Source organism: Macadamia integrifolia, unplaced genomic scaffold, assembly GCF_013358625.1.
Source record: "Macadamia integrifolia cultivar HAES 741 unplaced genomic scaffold, SCU_Mint_v3 scaffold1974, whole genome shotgun sequence".
Taxonomy (NCBI): domain Eukaryota; kingdom Viridiplantae; phylum Streptophyta; class Magnoliopsida; order Proteales; family Proteaceae; genus Macadamia; species Macadamia integrifolia.
Genome location: NW_024868445.1, coordinates 41397 through 68929, shown reverse-complemented (window position 1 = coordinate 68929; position 27533 = coordinate 41397). Strand labels below are relative to the sequence as shown.

Sequence of the window (27533 nt, the reverse complement as noted above, 5' to 3'; positions counted from 1 at the left end):
GGACATCCAACTCTTGGCCTATTAGAAAGATTTGGCACTCCATCTTCTTTGATGTCAAAGCTAAGATCTCAAAAGTTTCATCCTCTTGTCCCCATTCCCCTAGAAACTCACATTGTGGATTCCTGGGAGCTTCCTAGATCTGTGATCAGGAGCTCGGTCTCTCACTGAGTCTTCCCCCTTCTCCTTCTCTCCCTCCCCTTCTTAGGGGCTGTATATATTTTCTTCTCCTTTGGTAATGAATTATTTATTCACCCAAAAAAAGTAGTCTCTGACTCTTTGGATTGTATGCTAGTATGCTCTATTCCACAATCCACATTCCACAATCAACACATGACACACCATAATCATAAAAATTTAAAGACATCATAGATAATTACTTAATTGATTAACAATTAACATTGATGACTGATGAGTCACATTAGCATACATTTGAAAATGGGTTTGAGAAGAATTTTTTTTAATCTAAAATGGTTATTGAGAAGAAAAGTAACTCCAAATGTGGATGAGGAGGTAATATTCTTTACTCTTTATGCTTCAATGAGTGTAGGATGGAGATCCTCAAGCAAAAGCACCAAAATTCTTGCTCCTTGGTGTTTTTTCTTCTAAAAAGTAGATAGAGGTGAGATCTTAGCAAGATGTTACCGAGTTTGCACTTTGTCGAGATCTTGTTGTTTTTACACCTCGCCTATCTTGTCTTGCTAAATTAAAAAAAGGAGATCTCATCGATATCTTGCCGAGATCTTGAACCATGGCTGGTCCAAAGTTTGTCGCCCTAAAGCTGAAGGGGGTCTTGGCTTTAGGAAAATCAATGATGTCAACTCGGTTGGCATTTTGAAGTTCATATGGAAAATCGCCTCCAAGCAGCATAGTATCTGGGTCTCTTGGGTTTACTTTTCCCCCCTCTTAAGAATGACTCCCTTTGGACTGCCTCCCTCTCCCCTGATGCCTCTTGGATTTGGCGCAATATCCTTAACTTCAGACATCTTGCTCTTCCTGCCATCTCCTACTTCATTGGCAACGGGTCCACCACCTCTCTCTGGTTGGATCCTCGGCACCCCTCTTGTATCCTTCTTCATCTGGTCACTCCTAGAATCATCTTCTCCTATGGTTCGACCAGATCCTCTAGGGTTGCCTCCATCCTCTTCCATGGTGCATTTCTCCTGCCTCTCCTCCCTCTCTTGCTGATCTCTGGTCCACTCTCCCGCCATTCCCCTTGGTCGCGGAGGATTAGAGGATAAGGTAAAATGGCTCCCCTCCCCCTCGGGTTAGTTCATTTCTGCCTCTGCCTAGGACCTCATCCTTTTATAAGGCTTCCATTCCTTGGCATAAAACCATTTGGTTCAAAGGGCATATCCCTTGCCATAGCTTTACTGCTTGGCAGGCTCTCTCCCACTGCCTTCCTACACAGTCCTTTCTCATATTCCGACACATCCATGTCCCCTCCTCTCGCTGACCGTGTTGGAATGGCATTGAAGATGTTAATCATCTTTTCTTTTCCTACCCATCTTTGCTTCTGTCTGGAAGAGGGTCCTTCATTCCTACTGGCCCTCTCGCCGGCCTATGCTCCCCTTGCTCGCAAATGGATCTGGGTTGACATGACCTTCGAAGGCTCTAGCATTTGTGACACTACAAGAAAGCTCGCCTTTGCGCCACCATCAACCATCTATGGATGGAGTGTAATCTTAGTAGATGGACTTCCAACTCCCGTTCTTTTGATAAGATTTGGAATTCCATTTACTTTGATGTTCGCTCCGAGTTGAGCTGTCTTTGTCTTCATCCGATGCGCGACTCCCCAAGGAACAGGCTTATTGTTGTCTCCTGGGGTCTCCCTTCCTCTACTATCTCCCCCCTTGATGTTCACCCTCTTTAGTCGGGCATAGGTCCCTTGTTTTCCCCTCCTTTGAGGACTTGTTCTATTTAGCTCCCCTCCTTTTACGTTGTATATTCTTCTTCTTGGTAATGAACTATTTATTCATTAAATATATATATATATATATATATATATTTTCTCTCTTGAATACACGCACCCCCTATCTATATACCATAGTGTTATAAACAAATCGCTGTTTCCTACATCATTATCCTGAAATTGAAACCGTCAATACTTACGAACTTGAGATGCTTGGCTTGGAAAACTAAAATTAGCCTGGGTTTTGGATATTGGTCTTTGGATTTTATTTAGATATAGATTTGTAGAAACACAACCCTAAAACGATGCGGAAAAGAATGTAAAACAAGAACTAACAATGCACACAAATTTACGTGGTTCGGCGAGATTGCCTACATTCTCGGTAAGATGAGATCCCTACTTCACCATTAATGGAGAATAGGGTAACAACGCTCGTCTTCACACCTCTCTCAGATTGCTTACAGAGAAAGCGAACCTCGCTACGCATATATAGCAAAAATACCGTAATTGCCCTCAGTAAACGACTTTGAAGAATACAAGACATCGTACCCCAACAAGATCCTATGCTGAATTTTCTTACACCCATTTTGGTTTTGTGTGGAGTTGCATCATGTTTATCAATGCTCTCTCTCTCTCTCTAATTAATGATAGTTTATTCGTGTATTTTGCAGAACTCGACTTTGTTTACCTGTTTTAAGCATCCGATATTTGAAGATTCTGATCTCCATGTGACTTGTGAAGAATTCCCTTTCCTGGAACCAAGCGCCCAACCGTTGGAAGCGACTAGCAGATCATCTTGCACACCCTCAACAACAGGAGTATATCTCTCTCTTTCCCTTGCCTTTGTAATGGAACTCCTAACATGGCTATGGGAGCAAATGATTTTTGAATTTCTTGGACTTGAAGATTAACTTTAGTAGATGGGACCATGGGAGTGCTGATCTACCAGCTTGGAAGGGCACATGGACACATCATTCATAACTTAAATGCATTTCTATATTCATATCCATGAATGAAACCTTTAGTCATAAGAGTGTGCAATTGATGCAATGCAATTGATCTTGCATCACATTGTTAAGAATTCCAAAGAAAACATGGCCCTATCTTGCATGGAATAGCAAAATAAGATTCATGTAGTTGACCATAAGTATTTCAGATATTTGAGAGATTATATATTTGATGCAACAAATTCAACCATGGAGTTTTAACATTTCTGTATCAATTGATGCTGGGTCCTGAACACAGACCATACCTTATATCCACACCACACCCAATCCTATATTATGTAGGTGTGATTAATATATATATATATATATAGTATAGTTAAGATTTAGCAATTATGCAAAAACGGTTGAATTTGGAATATTTTGTGTCAGAATTTCAGTGTTTAATTCTTACACTAATATTGTTTTATTTAACTCCTGAAAAATAGTGAATGAAATCCATTTTCAATATTTTTTGTGGTATTCTGCCGTTTCCTGTTTGTCGCATCAAATTTGAATTCTAAATGGTTTTGGAATAAGGTACAAGATGCAGATTGGTGGATTTTCCTTTGCAAATGCGACTTTCACATGGTCAAGCGTGCGCACTGTTGCTCTAATGGCAGTTGAGGGTGTCATGCAGTTAGTGTTGTCATTTTTTTTTTTGGTGAATAATAAATTCATCACCAAGAGAGGGAAAAGAGAAGGAATGTGCAACCCCTAGGGGAAAAAAAGACAAAAGGAGGGGGGGGGAGAATGATACAAGCCCAAAAAATGGGACCGGCGGTGGCAAAGGAAGGAGGGGATAGGCCCCAAGAAGCTACAATCAACCGGTTCCTAGGGTAGTCACGGGGATGCCCCAAGGGGAGCAATCGAGCCTTGGAGTTGACATCAAAGAAGATGGCATTCCAAATCATGTCAAAGGACCTAGAATTGGTGGTCCATCTTTTTAGATTACGCTGCATCCAAAGGTGGCTAATGGTGGCACTGAATGCGAGCTTTCCCACAGTGTTGCAGATGAAGGAGCCCCTGAAGGTCATGTCAACCCAAATCCGTTCTTTACTAAGAGGGAGAATTCTTCTCTTACCAAGCTAGCATTTAGAAAGGGCATTCTTCCAGAAAAGAGGAGAAGGGGCACTCAAAGGATAAGTGATCAGTGTTTTTAATCCCATTCCAGCAAAGGTAGCATGAAAAAGGGACATTGATGTGATGGGAGAGGAGGAATGTTTGGGTTCGGAAACAGTCGGAGATGGCCCTCTAGGAGGAGAAGCTATGACGGGGAGTGTGAGTGGATGATATTCTAGGCTAAAGAGAAAAAGAGAAAAAACCTGAGGGGTCGGGGGACTAGATGACACGATCAATCGATCACAAGTACCTAAAGAGGGGATGGGAAGGAGGAAGGGAGGACCAAATGGAGGTAAGAGCAGGGTTTAAAGTATCTCCGATACCGAGACGATAACCTCTGATACGTATCTTAAATTTAGCCGACCGATACGATACATGGAATTTTTAAAATCCTTTCGTATCAATAAATATCCTACGATACATACCGATATGCACTAATACGATACGATACGTACCAATACTCCATGGAAAATATAAAATTGAGGTGAAATGTACATATCGGTATGTATCAATCGGTACGTATCGGTATGTATCGATCGGTACGTATCGGTATGTATCGATCGGTACGTATCGGTATGTATCGATACAGTGCGCTCAAGGATTAAAGTATCGGTATTGGTCGGCCAAAATTAAGATAAGTATCGGAGAGTATCATATCGTATCGGAGATATACTAAAATACGCTAAAGATACTCACATAAATGGATAGGAAACATTTTTTTAAACATCTTTGCATAAAATTTTTGTTAAAAAAAGCTATTGATAACATGTATTATGCATAAACATTAAATTGAGGGTATCGCACTAAGAATTCAAGGTTTGTAGTTGTCTCATAAATGTAAAATCCTTGTTCCCAACCTTGATTTCCACTTTAGTTAGAGAGAAATATGGCTGGGATCAACTTTGGAACATAAACCCCTAAAAATATCGTTTTTTTTTTCTGAAAAATTACCCGTCTTGGCCATTACATGACCGTAGCGCACAGGATTTAAAGTATCTCCGATACCAATACGATACCCTTCGATATGTATCTTAAATTTAGTTGACCGATACGATACACACCGATACGATACATGGAATTTTTAAAATCCTTTCGTATCGATATATATCCTACGATATATACCGATATGCACTGATACGATACGATAGGTACCATAGGGGAAATGTCTCCAGTTCAGAAGACCATTGGTGAATTTCAGAGGCAGATTGGTGATTCATACCTTCAGGTCTATCGTAGGGCTACACCAGAAATAAGCAACTTCAGACCACCATCACTAGAGCACCTCTGCACATCCCATTACCAGTCCTAGATCCAGAGCCTAGCACTTCATCAAATATAATTTCTTCTCTTGAGAAAGCTATTGCTAGGGGTGTCAAAACCTAGCCCAGCCCAAACCAAACCAAACGAAACCAAACCGATCCTTATTGGATTGGTTTTGGACTGAGGTATGTTGGGACTGGCTGAAACTGGTCCAAACCGAACCGAACAATAATCAAAACGAAACCAAACCGAATAAAACCGATAAAAAAATAAATGATTATGAGATTATAAATTGGTGAATTGACCATCCATTTTTTACAATATTAGTGAGAAATTTTTTTATTGTAAGGAGAATTATTACAAATCATTGAATATTAGGTTATGAATAGAGAAATTGATTTGTAAATTGTAATAATGCTTTCATTGATTTCTTTGTTCACTATACAAAACTAGTTGGATAGTTAAATGAACGATTGGATAATAGGGTTCATTTTGTGATTTCAATTTTAGTTATCTTCTTAGTAATTTGTTATCCATTGGTTTCAATATTAGTCATCTTTCCCTTACAACGATAAACCATGATTTAATAATAAATTTAAAGTGTTTTTTTTTCGTCAAATCTTGTCACTATAAGTTATGAATGTAAGATTTCATTATGGTTCAATCCCAATAATAAACCGATCTAAACCGGTATTAACCCTATTGAAAAACCAAAATAAACCGAAACCAAACCGGACCGAAACCAAAACCAAAACCGACTGAAAACTGAAGTTCCTTAACGGATTGGTTTTGGTCTCCCTCATTCCTAAACCAAAATAGATTCAACCCGACCGAAATCGAACCGAACCAACCGATTGACACCCCTACCTATTGCTCTTCGGAAAGACACTAGAACTTGTACCCAACATCTCATATCCCATGTTGTTTATTGTGATTCCCTTTCTCCCTCCTATCGCAATTTTGTTTCTTCTCTTTCTTTTATTTGTATTCCCCAGAATTGGCAGGAAGGTTTGCAGATGAAAAATGGAAGGCAACAATGATGGAAGAAATGCCTGCAAGTGAAAGCGTGGAAGCGTGCTCTCTATGGGTTAAAGCAATAACCTAGAGTATGGTTTGAGAGATTTCACAAGGCAATAACTTCTGTGGGGTATAAGCAAAGCAATGTTGACCACACACTATCTGGTGATAAGATCACCATGCTCATTGCTTATATGGATGACATCGTGGTGACTGGAAATGAAAGTGCTGAGATTGGTTATCTTAGGGGTTTTCTTGGCTGTGAGTTTGAAATAAAGTATCTTGGAAAACTTAGGTACTTTCTTGGGATTGAAATTGCTCGGTCTTCAAAAGGCATTTTTCTCTCCCAGAGGAAGTACATCCTCGATCTATTATCTGAGACTAGTTTATTTGGTTGTCATCCTTCTAACACTCCTATGGAAGCTAGTACCTAACCCGGCTCAAGGGAAAAGATGGTGAATTGATCTATCTCTCGTATACAAGGGTTGATATTGCTACGTCAGTTTATGTATGATCCTTATTTCTCTCATATGGAAGTTGTTTTGCATATCCTGCAATACTTGAAGTACGCTCTTGGAAAAGGGATCCTCTTGTCTCCTCATAACCACTTCAAAGTTGAAGCCTATACATATGCTGATTGGGTTGGCTTCCCTGACAAAAAGTCCATCTCAGGTTATTGTACCTTCGTGGGTGGGAACCTTGTCATTTGGCACAACAAGAAGCAAAATGTGGTGGCTAGATCCGGTGCTGAAGCTGAATTTCGTGCCATAGCACAAGGGATTTGTGAGTTATTATGATTGCACAACTTATTGGAAGATATTGGTGTTCTTGTTCGTCTCCCCATGATGCTCTACTGTGATAACAATGCTGCTATCAACATTGCCCACAACCCAGTGTAGCATGATAGTACCAAGCACGTAGAGATTGACAGACACTTCATCAAAGAGAAGTTAGATGCTAGGTTAATATGTGTTCCTTTTGTGAAGCTTGGTGATTAGTTAGTTGATGTGTTCACTAAGGGATTAGGAGAAAAATTGTTTCATCTTTGTTTAGTCAAGTTGGGCATGTGTTACATCTTTGCTCCAACTTGAGTGGGAGTGTTAGATTATGTAATTTAGGGTGCCCTGGGCTTTTCCCTCTAATTGACAATTAATGAGATTTGGCTAGAGGGGATGGCAAACTTGTAATTTTCTTCCCTTTTGTTTTATGTTTTTCTATTATAAATCAAGGCTTGATTGACCTCTTTGGTCATTCAAGCATTCTACCCTAGTGTTGTTGTTTACATATATAATTATGTTTGGATGCAACATAGAAGCCATATCATATTGATATGATAAAAGTATGCTAGTAATGCCTAATATGAGAATAACAACAACAATGACAAACTTAGCCTTATCCCAACTTAATGGGGTCGGCTACATGGATCCATACAAAACAAAATTGAAAAGTCCATATAGGAGTGGAGGACGGGAGAGATGGGAAGATGAGAGATGAGAAAAGAAATATGAGAGTGAGTGGAAAGAGGCACAACCCAAAATTTAGGAAAATATCAGCTAAATGGGGTCGGCTTCATAGATCCTTGCTCTCTAAAAGGTTCTATCCAAGGTCATAGTGGGGACAAGACCAACGCTATGCATGTCATTCCTCACCACTTCGTCTATGGTCATTTTAGGCCTGCCCCTAGCTCTTTCGGCTCCTTTAATCTGGATCCGATCACTCCTCCTTACTGGGGCATCCTCATGCCTCCTTTAGGCATGACCATACCACCTCAAACAAATTTCACAGAGCTTGTCATTGATCGGGGTCACTCTCAAAACAGCTCTAATATGTTCATTCCTTACTTTATGCTTACTAGTTTACGCCTAATATGAGAATACAAACCTATAATGCTGATGTTTGTTTTAGTTGATCTCCTAGATTGAAACCCTAACATGTCGTCCTGAACCTGATCGTCTCATGGTGGGACATGTGACAAGTGATAAGGGCACAGACTTGTGTATTTGTATTTGGTCCTGCTTAAGATCTGGTTACCTTATTGAAACTGTAGAGGTAATTGATATGACTGGTGGGTTAATTTCATCCAGCTTTTCTGTCATTTCATATATGTTGAAACTTGAAAGTCATCAACCTTATCACTTTATTATGTAGTTAGTGAAACATCTTAGGCAAGAAGGGAACTTATTTCTTTCCTCCCTGAATTCTTTTGTCATTGGCTAAATGTTCAATACTTTTTGCATCAGGATGCAGTGGCCTCCGGTGTGACTGTCCAAGACAAGAAAGTATCCAGGCAAATGTTTCCACATGTGGTAGGGAAGCTTAGTAAAGAGATGCCAAGTAAGGGCCTCTGGAATAACCCTAATCAGCTATCAGAGGAAATGGTTCGGTGTATGAGAAACATATTTATATCGCTGGCGGGTTCTTCTGTTGGATCATCCAATTCATCTACATTTGAAATCCAAAAGTCCCCTTTATCTCCACATAGACATCTTTCCAATTTGTTGCCATGGTCATTATCTGAACGCTCCATGGTTTCATCATGGGTACAGAGTCCACAAGTTGATCTACAATGTAATGCTGAGGTGTTGGCTGTGGAGAATGTTTGTGATCCTTATAGAGTCCGTGGTAAATTATGCTGGGCAGACATTGGAACCTATGGGTCAGCAGTTGAGGTTTCGTGGATGTCAGTAGGGAAGAAACAACTGGAATATGCTGCTGGAGCACTACGGAGATTCAGGTGAGGTGTCATACTTCTCTTCTGGGTTGGGCTTTTCCTGGTTGGAATCTTCGGTCAATATTCCTTCTGTGGAAGTCTTAGCTTTAAAACTCATGAGTCAACTTGGGAATCGGCCAGTCCATTGAAGCAGTTTGTCATCTGGCTGACTCTCTCCCTCAACTTGATCCAGCTGTTGCAGATTTCCAACTTGAAATATTGACCTAGTGGATCAGGAAAATAAATCACGTAAATCAGAATTGTCCAATTCAATTTGGCAATGGAAAAAAATGGGAATAATTGCAACTTTGGCCCTAAACTATGAAACCTTAGATGATCCATTGGCTGAATTGGAGCCTTCCTGTTTTCTTTAGGTGAACTCTGCTACTCACCCACCTAGGTACATCTCTTTCTCTCTTACATGATTTCAGAAACATATATCAACTGTCTTCATTCTCTGGTGTAACAAAAATTCGTCCTAAAACATGCCGTGTCCCATGCTTGAGTTATAAATGTGTTGCATCAAGCTTTCAGCATGCCTTGAATGGGGTCTTGGAGGGACCACAGTTTCTGACTTGATTTGTACTTGCCAACCCAAGTCTACCGACCATGCCCAGGGCCATAAATCTGTTGACCCAGTCCTTCAATGAATCCAGCATCTCCCTCTATAAATTTGCATTTTTCCTATGTTCCTCATACAGTTTTGATTTTTCATATTTTTGTAATTAAAGGTTATTTTAATATCAATTTGATGATCCATGTGGGCATTCGGGCAGATCATTGATTAACTTGGATTGGCTAGTGAGCAAGTGAATCAATTTTCCCAGTTTTAAATCTATGGTTGGAGGTGGAGCTGCTTTTTAATGTGATTTCTATTTCAATTATCCAATTATTTTTTCTTTTCTCAATGTTTATTTATTGATTTTGTTGTTCCTAGACTTCCAGATTAGTGGTTTATGACTTCATGCTTACCTTATCATAGTGGTTGCCCCATCTCCATTGTCATTGAAGAGAAAATGTTGCAAATCAATGAAATTTCCATAACTAGATCTAAAAAATTCAATGGTTAACCTTTCAAGGCATGCTTTCCTGCTTGCATTGTTGATAATTCAAATATCAGGTGTATTTCATTTTTGGATTTATTCACTAAAGTTGCTTTATCTACCTTTTTTCTCTCACATTATAATGAGATCAATCGATCTTTGGCATATCTACACTCAAGAGTTAGCTTTGAATACTCTTTTCCCTTTTTCCTTAAGAGTGTCTAATAAAGTTTTTTAATGGTGACATTTTTTAAAGAACAGATCTCTTGTTGAGCAACTGGCCAAAGTGAATCCCATCCACTTGAGCAGTGATGAAAAGCTGGCTTTCTGGATCAACTTATATAATGCACTGATTATGCATGTATGTCTTTTGACTTAATTCTTATTGCATGTGTAGTTTTTGATCGACTTTACAAAATAAGCTAATTTAATTGTTGAGTCTCAGTTAATTAAAGATGGAAAGATACTTTGAGAGAATTATGAGTAGCTTTCTTCCTTCTCATACATGGTATCTGGTTTCTTACAGGCTTATTTGGCATATGGAGTCCCTAGAAGTGACTTGAAACTGTTCTCTTTGATGCAAAAGGTGTGGCTTGTAATATGCTGAACTCTTTATTATTTCCTTTCGTTCTGGAATTTGGTATCATCCCTGCAAAGGCATTGGTAGATGACATCTTTTATATATCAGCTCGTCAAAATTTTATCACTTAGGTAATTGATGCATAGTTGCCACGGCGCCTAGGCGAACAAGGCGGTCAAGGGGGTAAAAATCAAGGCGACACCAGTAAAGCGCCAGTCCAGACAAAGCCGCTTCATTGCCTACACGTTGCCTAGGCGACACCTTGACAACTATGATTTGATGTCAATTCTGCAGCTATATTTAACAAAGAAATTTTATTGCAGGGAATAAAGTACAACAGTAGAGCATAACAGCAGGCAGCCAGGGCCAGGAGCCAATGTTCCAGGTTTTGGGTTTTGACCCAGCCAAAACTGAAACCTGGGATTTTTCTGGGCCAAATTCGAACCTAGGTTTCGAGGCCTTCAACATTTTTTTTGACCTTTTTTTTATGTTCCCTATTTTTATCATTTTATACATATTTCATGAATTTCATAAAAACCACCTAAAAAGGTACTTGTGGTTTGGACCCAAGTTTGCTAGTGCCCTTGAGTGCTGCACTGTTGTACACTAGCCCTATTATAAACACTGACTAAATATAATTTAGCTATTAGAAGGTAAGTATGCAATTAAAACAGTCAAAACGTACATTAGATTAGGGAAATACAAGTGTACAACACTCACCACTCAATACATAGAGATTCTTGGTGGGTTTAACCACGAGCTACGTACCACTGAAGATGTTGTTGATGCTCCTACGAATGTATTTTCCAAGTTTATTTGATAGTCCATGATAACCCACCTATAAGTCACATCATCAGCACACCAGAGGTATCTTAACCTAGGATTGTTTCACTGAAACAGAAACTCGATGGAGTCGACACAAATGGTTGGGCTGGATACGAGAAGATGCTGTCAATGGAAGATGTCCAAACACATAACCCACTCCCATACACAATGTTGGGGAATGAACTTAAAGATCCACCATAGACACCGTCATAGCCAAATGTTGAACTGGTGCTCTCAAAGGATGTTCCACCAGTATATCCACCATACCCAACATGTGATACTAAACCAATGCTCTCAAAGAAACTATCACCATGATGTTTTGGACTGGGTCCTCTCCTATGAAGTATGGTGCATGCCAATGGCTGGATCCTCTACTCTCCCTCTGAATTCATAGTTTTTAGCGTGCCAGATAAGGTCGATCCATCCATGCCTATCCCAACTACCTCCTCCTAAAGTCTGAACTCTGAACTGCTTGCGTGGACCTCGAGTGTAGCCTTTACCGATATGTGCACCTTGTTCTTGATCTTGCGTGGCGTGATTGAACCAAGTCTCACCTGTGAATTTGATGGGCTCTGGCTTTGGCTTTATGTCCTGCATCATCTGGTCATGCACCTTGCGTAAGGTTGCAAGTCTATCACCATCATCATAACCAACATAACCACCACCATCACTACCATCATCATGGGCCTTAGTTGGGGAAGGTGTGCTAGTTTCGTCCGAGGAGTGTGACCACTCAATGTCTTTGTCATTGTCTACACCAGGCTGGAACTCAAATGGATGGGGGGTCTATGAGTGAACTTTTTCCTCTTACGCCATATACTCCTTGACATTAGCACCTATCTGTGAATCAATTTGGGTTCTTGGGTCGACACTCAGCCTCATCTAACAGAGGCGCACCTCGATCCTTCACCCACTCGTAAAGAAGATCCTCCTCTTCTTCCAGATGGAAGATTTTTCTAAACTTGGTTGGAGTTGAATTGTTGTCCGTGCCAAGGCGTATGTGCTCCTATCAATCTCATATTATAATACATATAGAGTCATAGACCAAGTCCTCAAGCCACTTGGCACCCAATGGGTTCGGCCTCTTGGAGTGTATAAGGGAGAACGTACTCCAGTTGTGCTCACATTCGGAGGCAGAACATGTTTGAAAGAGCACTTTAATTGCTATCCTACTCAGGTTGGGCGAGTCTCCTCCATATAACACTCACCCTTTGGCTACATAATAGCATTAAAGAGTATTGTTAGGTGATGGTAAATGATGATTCATAATTAAATGTGGATGAAAAAACTAAGGTGATTGGGCCTACCAAGAACAATGTTATCCCAACCAAAATTGCCATTGCCCAGCTGAAACTCCCAAGTGGCATCCCTGAAGGTTCTTATCTATATACATTTCAATGTTTGGTACTAGTGTTAACACTAATACCAATTTTATAATTCCTTGAGTTCTTAAGTACCAAACAAAGTACTAGTCTCACCTCTGGATTGCAAATGGACTGTCCATTTGAATTTGGCTCTAGCTTTTCCTCCACCCTTGTTACTGCATCTATTAAATCTTGACTCATCCCAAGTTTGTGCTTGTATTAGTACTTGGGATTCAGATATTATGCTGAAAACAATGCAAACTAGTCAATTAGGAACTAAATGACAAGTTGAATTGAGGTGAATAAAGTAAAAACTCACCAGCCTTATGCATTGGATGCTTGAGCTGCCTCTCTTAGCCATCTTTGATTGAGTTGGTTTTCAAATTGATTCAACAAGGAACTACATCATGGACAGAATAAGAACACCGGCAATGGTGGCTGCACACCACAATGAAGAACCTTAAAAGGGAATCTCAAAACAGCTAAGAGAAGAAACGATTGCAACCTACTGATCAAACCTGCTTTGATACCATGTGACAAATCCAATAACTGAAACCAGTGCCTGCAAATGTAGAAGAGAGGAGAAGAAAAGGCCATCAGTACGGATAGACTAGATTAGCCTAACCATTAGGGCAGTATGCTCACTTACACTATAGACTTTGCATAATTACAAGGACAATAACCCTTAATGGAAACTAAGGACAATACTTAAGAATAATTACAAATAATCCCTTGACTGGAAAGTGCTATAACAAAAATTCCAACCCTATATTCTCAACACTAAGAGAGACTATATATCCTCTCTTAGCTATTTTATTTTTTCCTACACCATCATACCATTCAATGTTCTGTAACATACTGGAAAAGTAACCATCTTTCATATGATCCCTGGATGAATTAACCAAGAGCATTTTAGATGAGGCCCCTTGGTGTATGCTTTTCGTAGATTACATCGTTTTAGTGGATGAGACCAATGTGGGGATTGACACTAAGTTGGAGCTTTGGAGATCAAAATTGGAAACAAGAGGTTTTCAGATTGGTAGATTGAAGATGGAGTATGTCAAGTGTAACTTTAGCCACTCTATAATGCATAACGATATGGTGAAAATTGAGGGGACAGATGTTCCTCAAAGTGACTATTTTAGATATTTGAGGTCTACCATAAATGAAGAAGGTGACATAGATGATGATATCTCACAGAGAATTAAGTGGGATGGATGAAGTGGAGAGGTGCATCTGGAGTCCTATGTGATCTACGTATCCCTCTAAAGCTCAAGGGAAAATTCTATAGGACTGTTGTGCGTCCAACTATGATGTATGGGGCAGAATGTTGGGTCGTCAAGAAGAGTTAGATTGAGAAACTATGTGTAGCTAAGATGAGGATATTAAGATGGATGTGCGGTAAAACTAAGAAGGATAAAGTAAGGAATGAGCATACTAGAGCTGTTTTTGGGAGTGGCCCTGATCAACTACAAGCTCTGTGAAAGTCGTTTGAGGTGGTATGACCATATCCAAAGGAGGCCTGAGGATGCCCCAGTAAGGAGGAGTGATCGGAACCAGATTCAAGGAGCCAAAAGAGCTAGGGGCAGGCCTAAAAGACCATAGACGAAGTAGTGATGAATGACATGCATAGTCTTGGTCTTGTCTCCACTATGACCTTGGATTGAGCCTTTTGGAGAGCAAGGATCCATGTAGCCAACCCCATTTAGTTGAGATTTTCCTAACTTTTGGGTAGTGCCTCTTTCCTCTTACTCTTATATTTCTTTTCTCATCTCTCATCTTCCCATCTCTCCCCCCTTCATTCCTATTTGGACTTTTTTGTTTTGTATGGATCCATGTAGCCTACTCCATTAAGTTGGAATAAGGTTAAGTTTGTTGTTGTTGTTGTACTGCCTAGGCTTGTACTGTATATCTGATCATGGTGCAAATGAATCATTACTATCTCATAGGTATGACCTCACTTGTTTCATATGGAGGCAAAATGCTTTAATCACACTATATAAATCTAACAAAGCGATAAGTTTAGCATATTTTCCTCTCTGCTGTACTTGATATTTTTATTCTATATGTAAATTATGGTCTACTCTATATGTAAATTCGTGGTCTATAATTAACATTTTTTTTTATCTACCACCATAGGAGAAACATGTTCATGCCAGTTTTGTTTTTTTGCTTCCTAAGTAAGGCCTTTATTTAAAAGAAGAAAAAGTATCTTACTGTAAAGGACCTGATCCTCCAAATCCATTTGTCTCCTGAGGAGCTTATGCTCGTTCAAGAGGCCGAAGAGATGCATATATATATATATATATATAACTCAAAATTTTCCTTTTCCATTCAATGGCTAATAAATGTATACATTGATCTCCGACTAAATAAATGGGTATTCAGCCACTTTATTATTTTCTTGTTTTAAAGAAAAATGTAGAGCTTTAGTTTGATGAAACAGGATTCCTAAACAGATACTTATGCATTTTTTGTTTTTCTTTTCAGGCAGCATACACTGTTGGGGGCCATTCTTTCAATGCTGCTGCTATTGAGTATGTAATTTTGAAGATGAAACCACCAGTCCATAGGCCTCAAACTGTATGAGCTTGAATATATCATTAGTAATTTTTCTTCTATGCTCTGCGTAATTTTTTGGTCTTTACCCATATTCTATGATTAATGTCTCAAAGCTGGTTATGCTTTCAGGCATTACTACTTGCTCTTCACAAGCTGAAGGTATCAGTAGAACAGCGAAAGTTCTCAATTGATACCTTTGAACCATTTGTAGTATTTGCTTTGAGCTGTGGGATGTACTCTTCTCCTGCGGTAATGGTGTCTACCTTTTTTGGCTTCTTTTTGATTTATTAAATAATGAATTCCGGTGTTTGAATTAAGTTTTGGTGCTGGCTTTGGAACTTTCTCAGTCAACAAGGATTTGCTTTGTTTCTAATAGTTTCTAATATTAGGAACTTTGGATATATTAAGTCTGAGGGAAACAGTACTGGCCATGCAGGTAAAAATCTACACTGCCAACAATGTGAGGGAAGAGCTTCAAGAAGCACAGCGTGACTTCATTCGAGCTTCTGTTGGGGTGAGCAGCAAGGGGAGGCTCCTTGTGCCAAAGATGCTGCACTGCTTTGCCAGGGGTTTTGTTGATGATTCTAATTTAGCTGTGTGGATCTCTCGGTACCTTCCACCTCAGCAGGAAGCCTTTGTTGAGCAGTGCATGTCTCAGAGGAGGCAGAGCTTCCTTGGCTCTCGCAACTGTGGCATCCTCCCTTTTGATTCCCGCTTCCGCTACCTCTTTCTGCCTGAGGAAATCTTGCCGTGAATGCCATTCCTTCCTCAGGCCTTAAGTGTCCCAGAAATCTATTTTATTGGTTCTGGACATGCTAACGTTGAGTTGCAGTTTCTTTGTTATCATGTCCAACTGGAAAATGATGATACAAGAAGTTCTGTTGATGCCATCTCTGCTCAGTCCCAATAACCAGAGCACCTCTCTCTGGCCGTATATGGTTACTTGTAATCTTCATCACAGCTGCGGGCTGGTCTCCAATTCTAAATATGTGTAGCTGGTGCTGTTCGGTCTTCCACTTGATGACCTTAAACCTCAGCTGCACTCAGCCTACTGTCAATTTTGTTGTTGGGAAGGTGGAGCTCTTTATCTGTAAGCGATTCATATATTTTGCCATATAATAATAAATAAATTGTTCTGAAAACTTGTATGAAATGTTGGAAGTTTGTAATCCGTTTCCGATCGGAATGTTGTACAGATGCTTTTATCTGTTTCTTATGGACCACGAGGTAAATTTCTCTTATGGAAAGAATTTACTCATCTCTGCTGCTTTTTAAGCATTCTAAAGTGCAATTGCTTGTAGCTGCTGTTTGGCCAATGAGAAGCCATGGGTATAGTTAGCAAAAACGTATTTAGAATGGTGTTCCCCCCTTTTTTTTTTTGTTATCATTCTAAATTTTCTTTTTTTTTTTTAAAGGGGCGGGGGGGTGGGGGGAGAGGAGATAGGCAAGCCCAAAGGAGAGTTGAACTTTTGATCTCTTTGTTGCGAGAAGTTGGTCTTAAATGTGTTTTAGTGCCGGTTTCTTAATAATATGAGAAAAATGAGACAAACAATCAGAATTTTTGTTTCGAACACGTTCCAAACGCATTTATGTTTTTTAGGTTTTTTTTTAAGACAATAGACTTGTTGAACACAATGACTACTTAACTGACCATTTTTCTCTCTATGATTCTTTCACCAACGTGAAATTTACTTGGGGCTACATTTCTCATGAATCACCTCCAACTCATGTTCAATGCAGATCTCAAAATCGAGTTATAATTAAATGCATCTGCTGAAAAATGTTTCTAAAATAATGACTCCTAAATACATCACTTTGGAAGTGTGTTGACTTCGTTTGAAATAATGAACTACATCATAGTCAAGCTACATTGCTCAACATGACTTTGAATTTATTTTGGGTTATGGTGTATGAATTTGGAAGTGATGGATGATATTAGATGAGATGTCTTGGAACTTATAATGAGATATAAAATATGTATGTATTAATCTTGGATATTATAGTTGTTTTGAATATTTAATTTAGGTATTCAGTTATTAATTCCTCAATTTATATGAGTATATTGCCCTCTTTTTTTTTCTTTTTTTTTTAATTCTATACGTTTAAATCCGTACGGTCTTTATCCTTTTAATTTGCCATTCTAATCTTTTTCCCCTATATTGTTAAAGAGTGTTTTACTATGTATACCATCAACTGTTTGTTTCAGGTTTTTTTTTTTTTTTCTGTTCCGTTTTTATTAACTATGGTCATATGATTCTGGGAAAGATTTCGACTGCTTTACTTATTACATGAAAATGTTGTCAGGCCAAACAAGGATCCCAAATGGTACTGAGGCAGCATTTGGATTTGCAAAAGAATCATATTTCTGGCAATGGAACGACATATTTGGATGGATTCCACCACTCTAATTAACGAGATACGTCACCCTAACTGTTTCACTCAGACAAGAAGGGTAATTAATTTCCCGAACTCTCACAATGATTCTAATTAAGGGGGTGATAAAGTGAGTGAATCCAAGAATCTCTTCATTTTCCCGAGATCCGATAATCTGTCCTTATAATCACATTTGGATTGTAAATTTTGCACTGTAATTCCACCCGAACTTGGCTTAAGCCTTAAGGTAAAGGAATCAGACTTGGATTTCTGATTTTTAACTCCCTTTTTCCCTCATATTCTTGGAAATAGGAACATTTTTTTCCATAGATTCAAGGAATAAAACTCCAATTATTAGGAAAAGGTGTCCTTCTGCAGGCAGACTCTTTTCAAAGTGGTTATATAAGTTTCCCCCCACGGTAGACTAGCACTACATCTGATGGGACATTGAAACTAACCAAATAGATACAAAATGTGTGTCTAGAATCTATATATATATCATATCAAATGTTCACAAAATTTGGCTGTAGTGGCCGAAATTTAATTATTGGCTGTCAATATCACTTTAGTTTGACAGTCTTTTTAGTTGGTGTTGAAATTTATTGTATAGTCAAGCTGAACCTCCAAGTGTCTCGTCTCAAATGGTGGACTGTGGGCCCTACTTCCCCATTAACCTCTGATTACGCACTACGCAGTAGTGGTTTACTAGTAATTGGAGTTGGTGGGTTCCAAAGGTTGTCCAAACCCATAACGTATTATTAATCCATTTGCATGTATATATAACAATTTCTAGGGCATGCTGATGGAACTGGTTTACGTACCACGTAAAGCTGATTCTTTAAATTTGTTTTACAGTTAGTTTATTTCATTTAGAAACCGAATCCATCAGCATCGATCTCTGAGATCAATAAATTCTTGGACTTGATCGACCCGACCCGACCCGACCCGGCCCAACTGCGAGTATAAAAACAAGGAAAGATCAACAATAACAGATGGATATTTGATGAGAAAAAAAAAACGTTAACTGAATCACTATATGCATATATCAAATTAAATATCATTGATATTCCCCCTGGTGCTTACGGTGGTTCTCATTCTCCTCCAAATTAGTGTCAACCTAATTTCCTTCCCTGTGATCGATCTCTTAGTATAGTTAGTTATAGGACTAAACTATTACGTACAAGGCCTCTTAATAATTGTCCATAAGTGGGAGGTCTGTCCTGACTCCACTCCTGTCTGCTGTGTGGTGTTGATGATCATGCACGAAAACCAAAACCAAAACCTATATATATATATATATATATATGCACATATATAGAGACAACAACTCCCTTGTTACTTGTTAGTACTAGCTTAGCTTAGTTGTCTAGTCCTGATCAGTGGGCAATTATATTTTGGGACATTCATTGTTGCGGGTGCATCATTTATATATATGCTAAAATGGATTTTGATAATTAAGTGGGTGCAGGTTTAATTAATAATGCGCAAAACATTATATGTGCTTAATCCAAAATACCTAATCATCTAGTGTAAGTACTTTGTCTCCAAGACAAACTAAGTAACGAGAGCAATTGAGCTCTCTCTCTCTCTCTCTCTCTCTGATGCTAACTTCACTGATATTCTGTGACAAAACAGTCCAATGGCATGTAAACAAAATATGTTTTGTGGCATTTGGAGAATATATGTTTCATCGGGTTTTTGGGGGAGGTTATCTTTCCTATCCCCCAAAAAATTGACAATTCCGACATGATGATGTGGCGTGATTCCCGCTATATTAGATAGAAAGAATAGTGTTTGGACCGGTCATGTGTTCATTAAATTTAATTAAATATCATCCCATGTGTGTAAATCTATGCACCAATGTAATTTCAGTCGTCCATGTCTTGTAATCTTTAGGTTGGCTAGCTTAGACTACTTGAAGCTTTATTTTGTCAGTTGACTAGCTCTAATTGAGCTAAAGCTTGATTAGGTGCACAGGGAGCAATGCGGTTTAAGTTATTTGTCCACAAAATTTGAACCATCCCATATGCTGCCATGAAAAGGATTTTTGGGCTGATCAGATCATATGTACTTTAATCCCCTCTTGGGGTTTCCAATACCTAGCGAGCTAAGATCCCATGTGACATGTTCTCCTGAATGATAATATATATACATATATATATATATATATATAAACCCTGTACGTAGCACTAGGGGAGAGAGAGAGAGAGAGAGAGAGAGAGACCAAACTCGAATGAAGCTAGCTATGATTCATGGACTGCAAGTTAATTTGCTGGTGTAGAGATACTGTATAGATCGATTTAATTTGACTCTAAATAAGTGGTATAAATATATATATATATATATATATCCATCCAAATTAAGCTACATATTTTGCATGGGTCATCCATCCAAGCTATATTGTTCGTAAACGTAGGTATTAGAATGAAGTTTGGCTTCTCAGTTGAATAGTTGTACTACTTTTGTTTTAGTTCCTAGAGAGCAACAGAGATCTATTTTGCTATCTGAAATTATTAACACTTGTCTTTTCAGCATGATCTAGGTGGGTCCCCACAGCTCGATCAGACCCCAATTATTGTTGAGGAAATGAAGCCAACTTGATGACGATCATGAATTAGTGGCCAGGCTGATGGAGAAGGTTCATCTGCAGAAGATAATTCTGGAAATTAAGGGGCCCCTCTCTCTTTTATATAATTAATTACAACTAACTTCAACCCCCTAAAAAGTTTGAGATGGTGTAATTTGTTGACTTTAAAGTCTTGTGGGTGGGTTAACTTGTCAGAGGACGATCATTGATTGTAGTCATACCTAAAATTTCCATATGTTTTAAGATAGAGATCGATTAACGAGGGAGGATCAAATGTCTTGCCTAAATACATATTAACTTTCCACTACAACGTACTGGTCAAAATTAAGTTAGGGTGGGTAAGGTTATCCATCATAAGATTCTCAAGCCTCCCTTGTCCTCTTCGTTTATTCATTTTCAGGTAGGAATATTTACCACCTAAAAATGATCTATAAGATTATATAGTAATTACCAATCCTCTCTCTCTCTCTCTCTCTCTCTCTCTCTCTCTCTCTCTCATGCATACGTATCAATTATTGAACAGCACTAGCTAGCTAGGCTACAAAGCCAACTATATGATATATGTTAGCACAAATATGTATCAGAAATCCTATGAGCTAAAGATTCGACGTTTCTATCAGAAAAAAGATAAAAAGGGTAGTCGAGAAACACACTCTATCAAGTAGTAACACATAGTTAGTGAGGGATATAGGAATAGATATGCCAAATTAATAACAAGATTATGGACTGCGGCACATAATTAATTAGTGAGGGAGAGCTATTATAGCTAGGTCGACAGTATATTATAGGAACTAATCTTAAGGAAGGATATTACTTAGCAATTTCACCTATGATTCAGTACTAAATTAAAACTCTTCTTCCATCCACCTTTTTTTTTTTTTTTTTTTTTATAATTATAATTTTAAATGCGAAGACTGAAGCTAGCTGAGTGATCAAATTGACAAACAATAATATATCTGAGAACTTCGATCTCCTCTTCCATTAATTAGATTTAATCATAGATGTAGATGCAAAGCCTTTAATTAAAAAGAAGAGTGGGAAGAAAAGAAATAAATTTCAAACTTATCATCAAATTCCCTTACATCTAAGCCTAGGGCCACTAAGTGTCGTGGTAGGATGGATGACTGAACTAAATCTCAAATACATACAAACCGGCCAGGACCAGTTAGAGTTGATGAAATTAAATTGAGATTTTTTCTTACTAAATATTTTCTGCACTTTTTTTTTAGTTGAATTGAAATGTAGTAGGGCACAATACAATAATACTAGGTCGGAGGGATGACTGAAAATCCCAAATACTAGAAATTATCCCTACATTGCTTTCGTGTCTTGCACAGAGGAATAAACACAAGAGAGTGAGTGTGGGACTAATTTGACGGGGGACTCGGATGCTTAAGTTAGGCCCTTGTCCGAATAGTAATTCAGAAATGAATGGAAAAAAGTTTTGATCCCTTTGAAGGGGGCTTACCTATATATTTATAGTAGAGGAACGACGTTAATAGAGAGTCCCAACTTAGTAGGTCTCCTAGTTCTGGTAGGAGTCCAATCATAGTAAGAGTTATAATAGAAGAGTGAATCTGGAAGACATACCAGTTATGGGAGCTCCTTGTAGCGTGCACCGAGAGATCTCATTTCTTCTAGGGAGGATCTGAAGTCCATATGGGTATCCTTTCCTGATTAGGACGTATCCAATCCTTGCTTGGAGGTTACGTATTGGATTAGGATTGTCCCGTTATCGAGAGTCTGTCCCGTCAAGGGATCCCACAAACATCAACTGTCGAGCTACCTTCATTCGGTAGCTCGACTACCAACCTACATCTGTCGAGCACCCAATAGCAGGCCACTTAGTGCCAGGCCTATGGGCGTGGTTATAATTTGACCGCTCGGACCTAGCTCAGATATTGTCTTACCTGGACTCCCAATTGTAGTTTGGTCATGGCTCGGCCGTTCACATATGCCACCCCTCACACACAAGCGCAATTTAGTCACTTGATACCTAGTCCAATCGTGAATGTGGGTCGGTCGCACTATATTTGACCTAGATAATGGGCACTGATCAGGAATATAGCTCCGCCACACTCACACGGATCGACTTGCCTTGAACCAAGGCCTACTAGACTTGACTTCGCGTCGTTCCATTGACTCTACGTGGCATGGTGTCAGTGATGAGAACTTTTTACCATAACACATAAAAACGAGTATATTCAAGCTAATGAAATAAAATGAATAATTTTTTGTTGCTGCCCAAGTAGCTGCAACTCCATGGGAGCAGCCAAGGAAATAGAATCACATGGGCATGTTTGGAAATATCCACCTTGGGTGAATTTTCCCACCCCTACCCTTGAGATTCCATTTCCCAGGTTGATACCAAGGGTTGCAACTACTTGGCTGCAACGGTGCAACCTAGGCAGCAGCCAAATTTCGCTCAAATGAAATGCCATTTGTCTCACCAATAAATATGTTCTTTTTTCTCTCTAACAAAATAGAATCTTTCTCGCTAAATATCGAGTGTGGCTCACCTGTCCATATGGTCACCTCTCTACCAATCTCCCATGCTTCATCCCCCTACTGACACTGTTCTGTGGGGTTGGGGGATGAAGGGTGGGAGATGATGGATAGGTGATCCGGAGTCTCCTAAATATCCCCCTATGTCTCTCTCCAAAAGTTGTATAAATACCAGATCAACCTCCCTCGCCCTTTTCAAAATCCATAACACGAGTATTGTTTGCTTTGGAAATCTCTCTCTCTCTCTCTCTCTCTCTCTCTCTCTCGGGGTGGCCGGGGGGAGGAATTGATCACAGTGGTGAGCGTTTGTTGTGTGAAAGAGATCGATCGATCGAGAATGTGTTTGAGTAGTAGTGCAATGGGGGGTGGAAACGGAATGAGGAGGTGCGAGGATTTCAAGGTAGAAGTGAAGAGGAAAGAGGTGGTAGAGGCGGCGTTGCCGTTGCAGGAGCATTGGCTACCCCTCTCTAATCTCGACTTGCTCCTTCCCGCTCTCGATGTTGGCGTTTTCTTCTGTTACAAAAAGCAGCCGCCTACTACAGATGATGATGATGATCATAACTTAATATTAATATTCGGTTCCATGGTGAACATTCTCAAGAAATCACTTGCTCAGGCCCTGGTGTCTTACTACTTGTTCGCCGGAGAACTGGTTACCAATTCTGCTGGAGAGCCAGAGCTGCTCTGCAACAACCGAGGAGTCGATTTCATCGAAGCTTATGCGGATGTGGATCTCTGCCACATCGACCTCCACAATCCAGATGCCACAGTCGAAGGAAAGTTGGTCCCCAACAAGAAGTCCGGCGTCCTTTCCGTTCAGGTTTTGTTTTTTTTTTTGTTTTTTTATTTTTTTAAACCGTTCAACCATCCCACAACTTAATAATTAAAAGGAGATACAAGCCCAGAAAAATTTAACTGCTGCCAGGTTGTAGGAAGGGAATGGAATCCAGGGATATGTTTTGAAAATACCCACCTATCTCTGAGATTTCATTTCTCTGACTTTTACCAGCCTGCCAGGGTTGCAGCCAAGTTTTTGTTCACAAAAAAAAAGTTATATTTGTATCTGAAGACTTGGAAAGGTATTTTTGGAGTTGTCCCTTTAAGACTTCTCAAAATCTTTCTTTTTTGTAATGAGCCAATCAAAAAAAATTTTTTTTGGAAAATAACTTCTCAGATTCAACTTGGACTTTTGAGGGTGTGATGACCACTCCTATGAGGCGTGTAAGAGGGTCCATGTGTATGGATAAGGCTAGCCGACTGTTAAGATACACGACATATGTCATCTCTCTCTCTCTCTCTCGAAAAGACCCCCTTGTTTTACTATGTCTAACCATGTGATTAGAGTTTGCAGTTTTTGAAAAGTGTCAGCATGCCTAACCCTCTGCCAAAAGTTTATTTGAGCTTTCAATACCCTCCTCTTTTATTTTTATCCTCCTCATGTGAAATAATCTTGTTGCCTTCTCATGTATAAGAGAATTCTATCACATATCATTGGTGTGCTCCCTTGTGCCGCTTACTTAAAGAACCCTCCCCTTATTTTATAACATTTTACTGAAAACAAATAAAATTTGCCACAACAGTCTTAATGAGCTTATGAAAATGATTCATTACGTAGACTAGGCAGGACTTAGATAAAGTTCAAAGTCCCTTGCTCCTATTTCAAATTTTAGCCTATATATATGATTTTTGAAGGATCATTAGGACCTTGAAAATGTTTAGAATTGTATACATGGATGACCTACGTGAAGATATTTGGTTGAATTTGAATTTAAAATTTATCACCACGTACTCTTTATCTGGAGTTGGATAGGTAAGTCTGTGTGACACAATGAGGATGAGTGAGAATGAGTTGTTCCCATTAGAAAAAAAAAAAAAAAAACTGTAAATTAAGGGTCTAGGAGAGGGAGAAATTAAGAAAAAGCGATTCCAATTCAAATTACATATACGGATAAATCCAAATTAATGAACAAAATATTTTAAAGAGAAATTAACTACCGAGCTTATATGGGATCCTCTCCACTAATGGTTGGGACAATAATCACGCTCATTAACGCTCCTACTATAAGCAATATCTGACGGATATTAGGGCTTAATTTTTCTCAATAGCTCATTAAGATAAACTTGCCCGAGCACAAAAAAGAAAGAAATGAGAACCGACACTTGTAAAATTGATATATATATATATATATATATTTTGGGGATCAGCTGGATCTATAATGCATGGATGGTTGCACAGGCAACGGAGCTGAGATGTGGAGGGATCGTTGTTGGCTGCAAGTTCGACCACCGGATAGCAGATGCCTATTCAACCAACATGTTCTTGGTTGCATGGGCGGAAATTGCTCGACTCAAAGCAACATCTCTTGTTCCAACTCTTCGCCGATCACTTCTCAATCCATCACGTCCATTGCGCTATGATCCATCCCTTGATGACATGTATGTCCCTGTATCCAAGTTGCCACCGCCACCACCTCCTGCTCATACTAAGAAGGAACATTCGTCATCTCCAGAACCAGAACCAGAACCAGATGATGATGATGATGATGATGATGACCTTATGATCAGCCGCATCTATTATGTCACTGCCAAGGACATTGAATGGATTCAGTCACAGGCCAGCAGCTCATCCCCATCCAAGCAGCAGAGCAGAAGAAGCAAGCTTGAATCCTTTAGTGCATTATTGTGGCAAACCATAGCTAAAAGCGTCGTTTCTGATGATGACGATGGCAATAATACTAATAAGAAATGTAAAATTGGCATCGTAGTTGATGGAAGAAGCAGACTAGGCAGCAGCAGCAGCAGCAAAGGTGGTGATGATCGCGATCCAATGAGTAGTTATTTGGGAAATGTTCTCTCAATACCGTTTGGAGAAGCCCCAGCCAAAGAGCTTAAGACAAGACCACTAAGTTGGGCAGCAAAAGCTGTACACGGATTTTTGGAGAGTGCAGTCACAAAGGAACACTTCCTGGGATTAATCGATTGGGTGGAAGCACATCGACCGGAGCCAGCTCTGGCAAAGATATACTGCAAAGGGACTGAAGATGGACCAGCATTAGTAGTTTCATCGGGCCAACGCTTCCCAGTGTCAAAGGTGGACTTTGGTTGGGGTAAACCTGTGTTTGGATCCTACCATTTTCCATGGGAAGGGGATGCCGGCTACGTCATGCCAATGCCCAGTTCGCATGAGAATGGAGACTGGGTGGTGTACATGCACCTCTTCAAATCCCACTTGGAGTTGTTAGAGGCAGATGATCAGGCTGCTTCTATTTTTAGGCCCTTCACTTCTGATTATCTTCTTCTCTAAAGTTTAAACCCACCCTCCCAATATATTATTACATAGCTAGCTATGGTGAAGTAGTAACCCTCTGATCAGATCATGATGGCCCTCATGGGCCTTTATTTATTGTTTAGTCTGCTATGCATGGTTATGATTATTGTATGCTGTGTTGTTCATTATTAGTGTTTCTTCAAGAATATTAATTAGGATAGGTGCTTTATATTTGTGCGTACGTACATGGTTCATGTGTTTCTAAATAGTAGTATGTTTGCAATGCATGCATTAAGTAATTAATGTGACTTCTTCAATATAAAAGTAGAAATAATACGACCACCTTCTTAATATAACCTGCGTCATATCAATGCTGACTTTTTGCTTTGAAGATTGAAAAGATTAAAAATATTCCCCTCATTTTCTGCCATACAGCTAGGTTTTGTTTTGTTTTGTTTTTTTGTTTTTTTTTTTGTTTTTTTTTTTGTTTTTTGTTTTTTTTTTTTTTTTTCTGTTTTTTTTTTTTTTTTTTTTTTTTTTTTTTTTTTTAAGAAAAGGCGGCAAACACTTTTAATGGGATACTGCTTAGGTGAATTTTTTAGGAAGCTCAAGACAACAGAGGACAGAGCTTGAACAAGCTGGGAGATTATTCCAGATGTTGAACATATAATCAACCCCATATATCCACGAAAAGAATTGCACTACTCATGCTCTCATAGGTGATGATTAATTTGGCTGATGCTTCTTAAGGGGGGAATCCCTGCAAGGGTTCGAGGGCTGCTGGATATTTTTTTAGAGTAATATGGATATTATAGTAAACTGTGCATGTATATGTTTAGCCATGATTTTATAGCGAGTAAGATTCTCTGAACAAGAGAAGGTGTAAGGACTAGTGGCTATAACTTTACTCTCCATGTGAGTGAAGCAATTTTCATCTCACTATCACTTTAGACTTAGGCGATCGAGTCAAACCACTTAAATCTTTGTATTGCATTATGTGATTGTTTGTTTGCTACTTCCATGCAGTCAATTTCTGGATTGTTCTAGGTTTCAGTTTCTACTTCAAAACCATACTTATAACCTATCATCTTTCACATAACTCCCTCATCAGTTCAAAATACAAGGGTGCAACATGGTATGTCTTACAATGGAGATGGAATTAAATTAACTGAAAATTGAAACATAACTGATCCAAGAGTTCCTATATATTGAACAATTAGCAGTTGACTAGAGGAAGCCTCCACCTACCTAAACAAGAGGACCATCATTGGAACCCTTCTCCCCATGGTGCGAAAATATAAATAACATTTCCCTTTTCCAGGGATATATATATATATATATATATGTATATATATATATATATATATATATATGTATATATATATCTATAGAGAGAGAGAGAGAGAGAGAGAGAGAGAGAGGGGG

At 39.1% G+C, this 27533-nt stretch overlaps 2 protein-coding genes across 14 annotated transcripts in view; both read left to right on the top strand.

Annotated features, from left to right (window-relative positions):
• The window catches only part of LOC122065327, a 41397-nt gene extending 24744 nt beyond the window's left edge, over positions 1–16653 (top strand). For 11 of the 13 annotated variants that reach the window (XM_042629122.1, XM_042629114.1, XM_042629113.1 and 8 more), the window contains 7 exons: positions 2581–2727; positions 8532–9025; positions 10306–10405; positions 10571–10630; positions 15304–15396; positions 15505–15624; positions 15812–16653. In XM_042629122.1, coding sequence (XP_042485056.1) covers positions 2581–2727; positions 8532–9025; positions 10306–10405; positions 10571–10630; positions 15304–15396; positions 15505–15624; positions 15812–16129 — 1332 coding nt within the window. In that variant the 3' untranslated portion in view covers positions 16130–16653. The remainder of the gene's footprint in view (positions 1–2580; positions 2728–8531; positions 9026–10305; positions 10406–10570; positions 10631–15303; positions 15397–15504; positions 15625–15811) is intronic. The other 2 variants (XM_042629126.1, XM_042629125.1) reach the window with 1 other exon arrangement.
• Positions 16654–23037: 6384 nt separating this feature from the next.
• LOC122065325 (coniferyl alcohol acyltransferase-like) lies at positions 23038–26337 on the top strand. Its single transcript, XM_042629111.1, has 2 exons — positions 23038–23660; positions 25077–26337. Exons 1-2 carry the CDS (start codon positions 23178–23180, stop codon positions 26142–26144), a joined length of 1551 nt encoding a protein of 516 aa, XP_042485045.1. The 5' UTR covers positions 23038–23177; the 3' UTR covers positions 26145–26337.
• Positions 26338–27533: the final 1196 nt, after the last annotated feature.

Excerpts from the sequence above, each read along its gene's own strand:
- LOC122065325 (XM_042629111.1), top strand. The coding sequence starts at position 23,178 with ATGTGTTTGAGTAGTAGTGCAATGGGGGGTGGAAACGGAATGAGGAGG. Across the intron at positions 23,661-25,076 it reads CCGGCGTCCTTTCCGTTCAG|GCAACGGAGCTGAGATGTGG; the intron begins GTTTTGTTTTTT and ends ATGGTTGCACAG.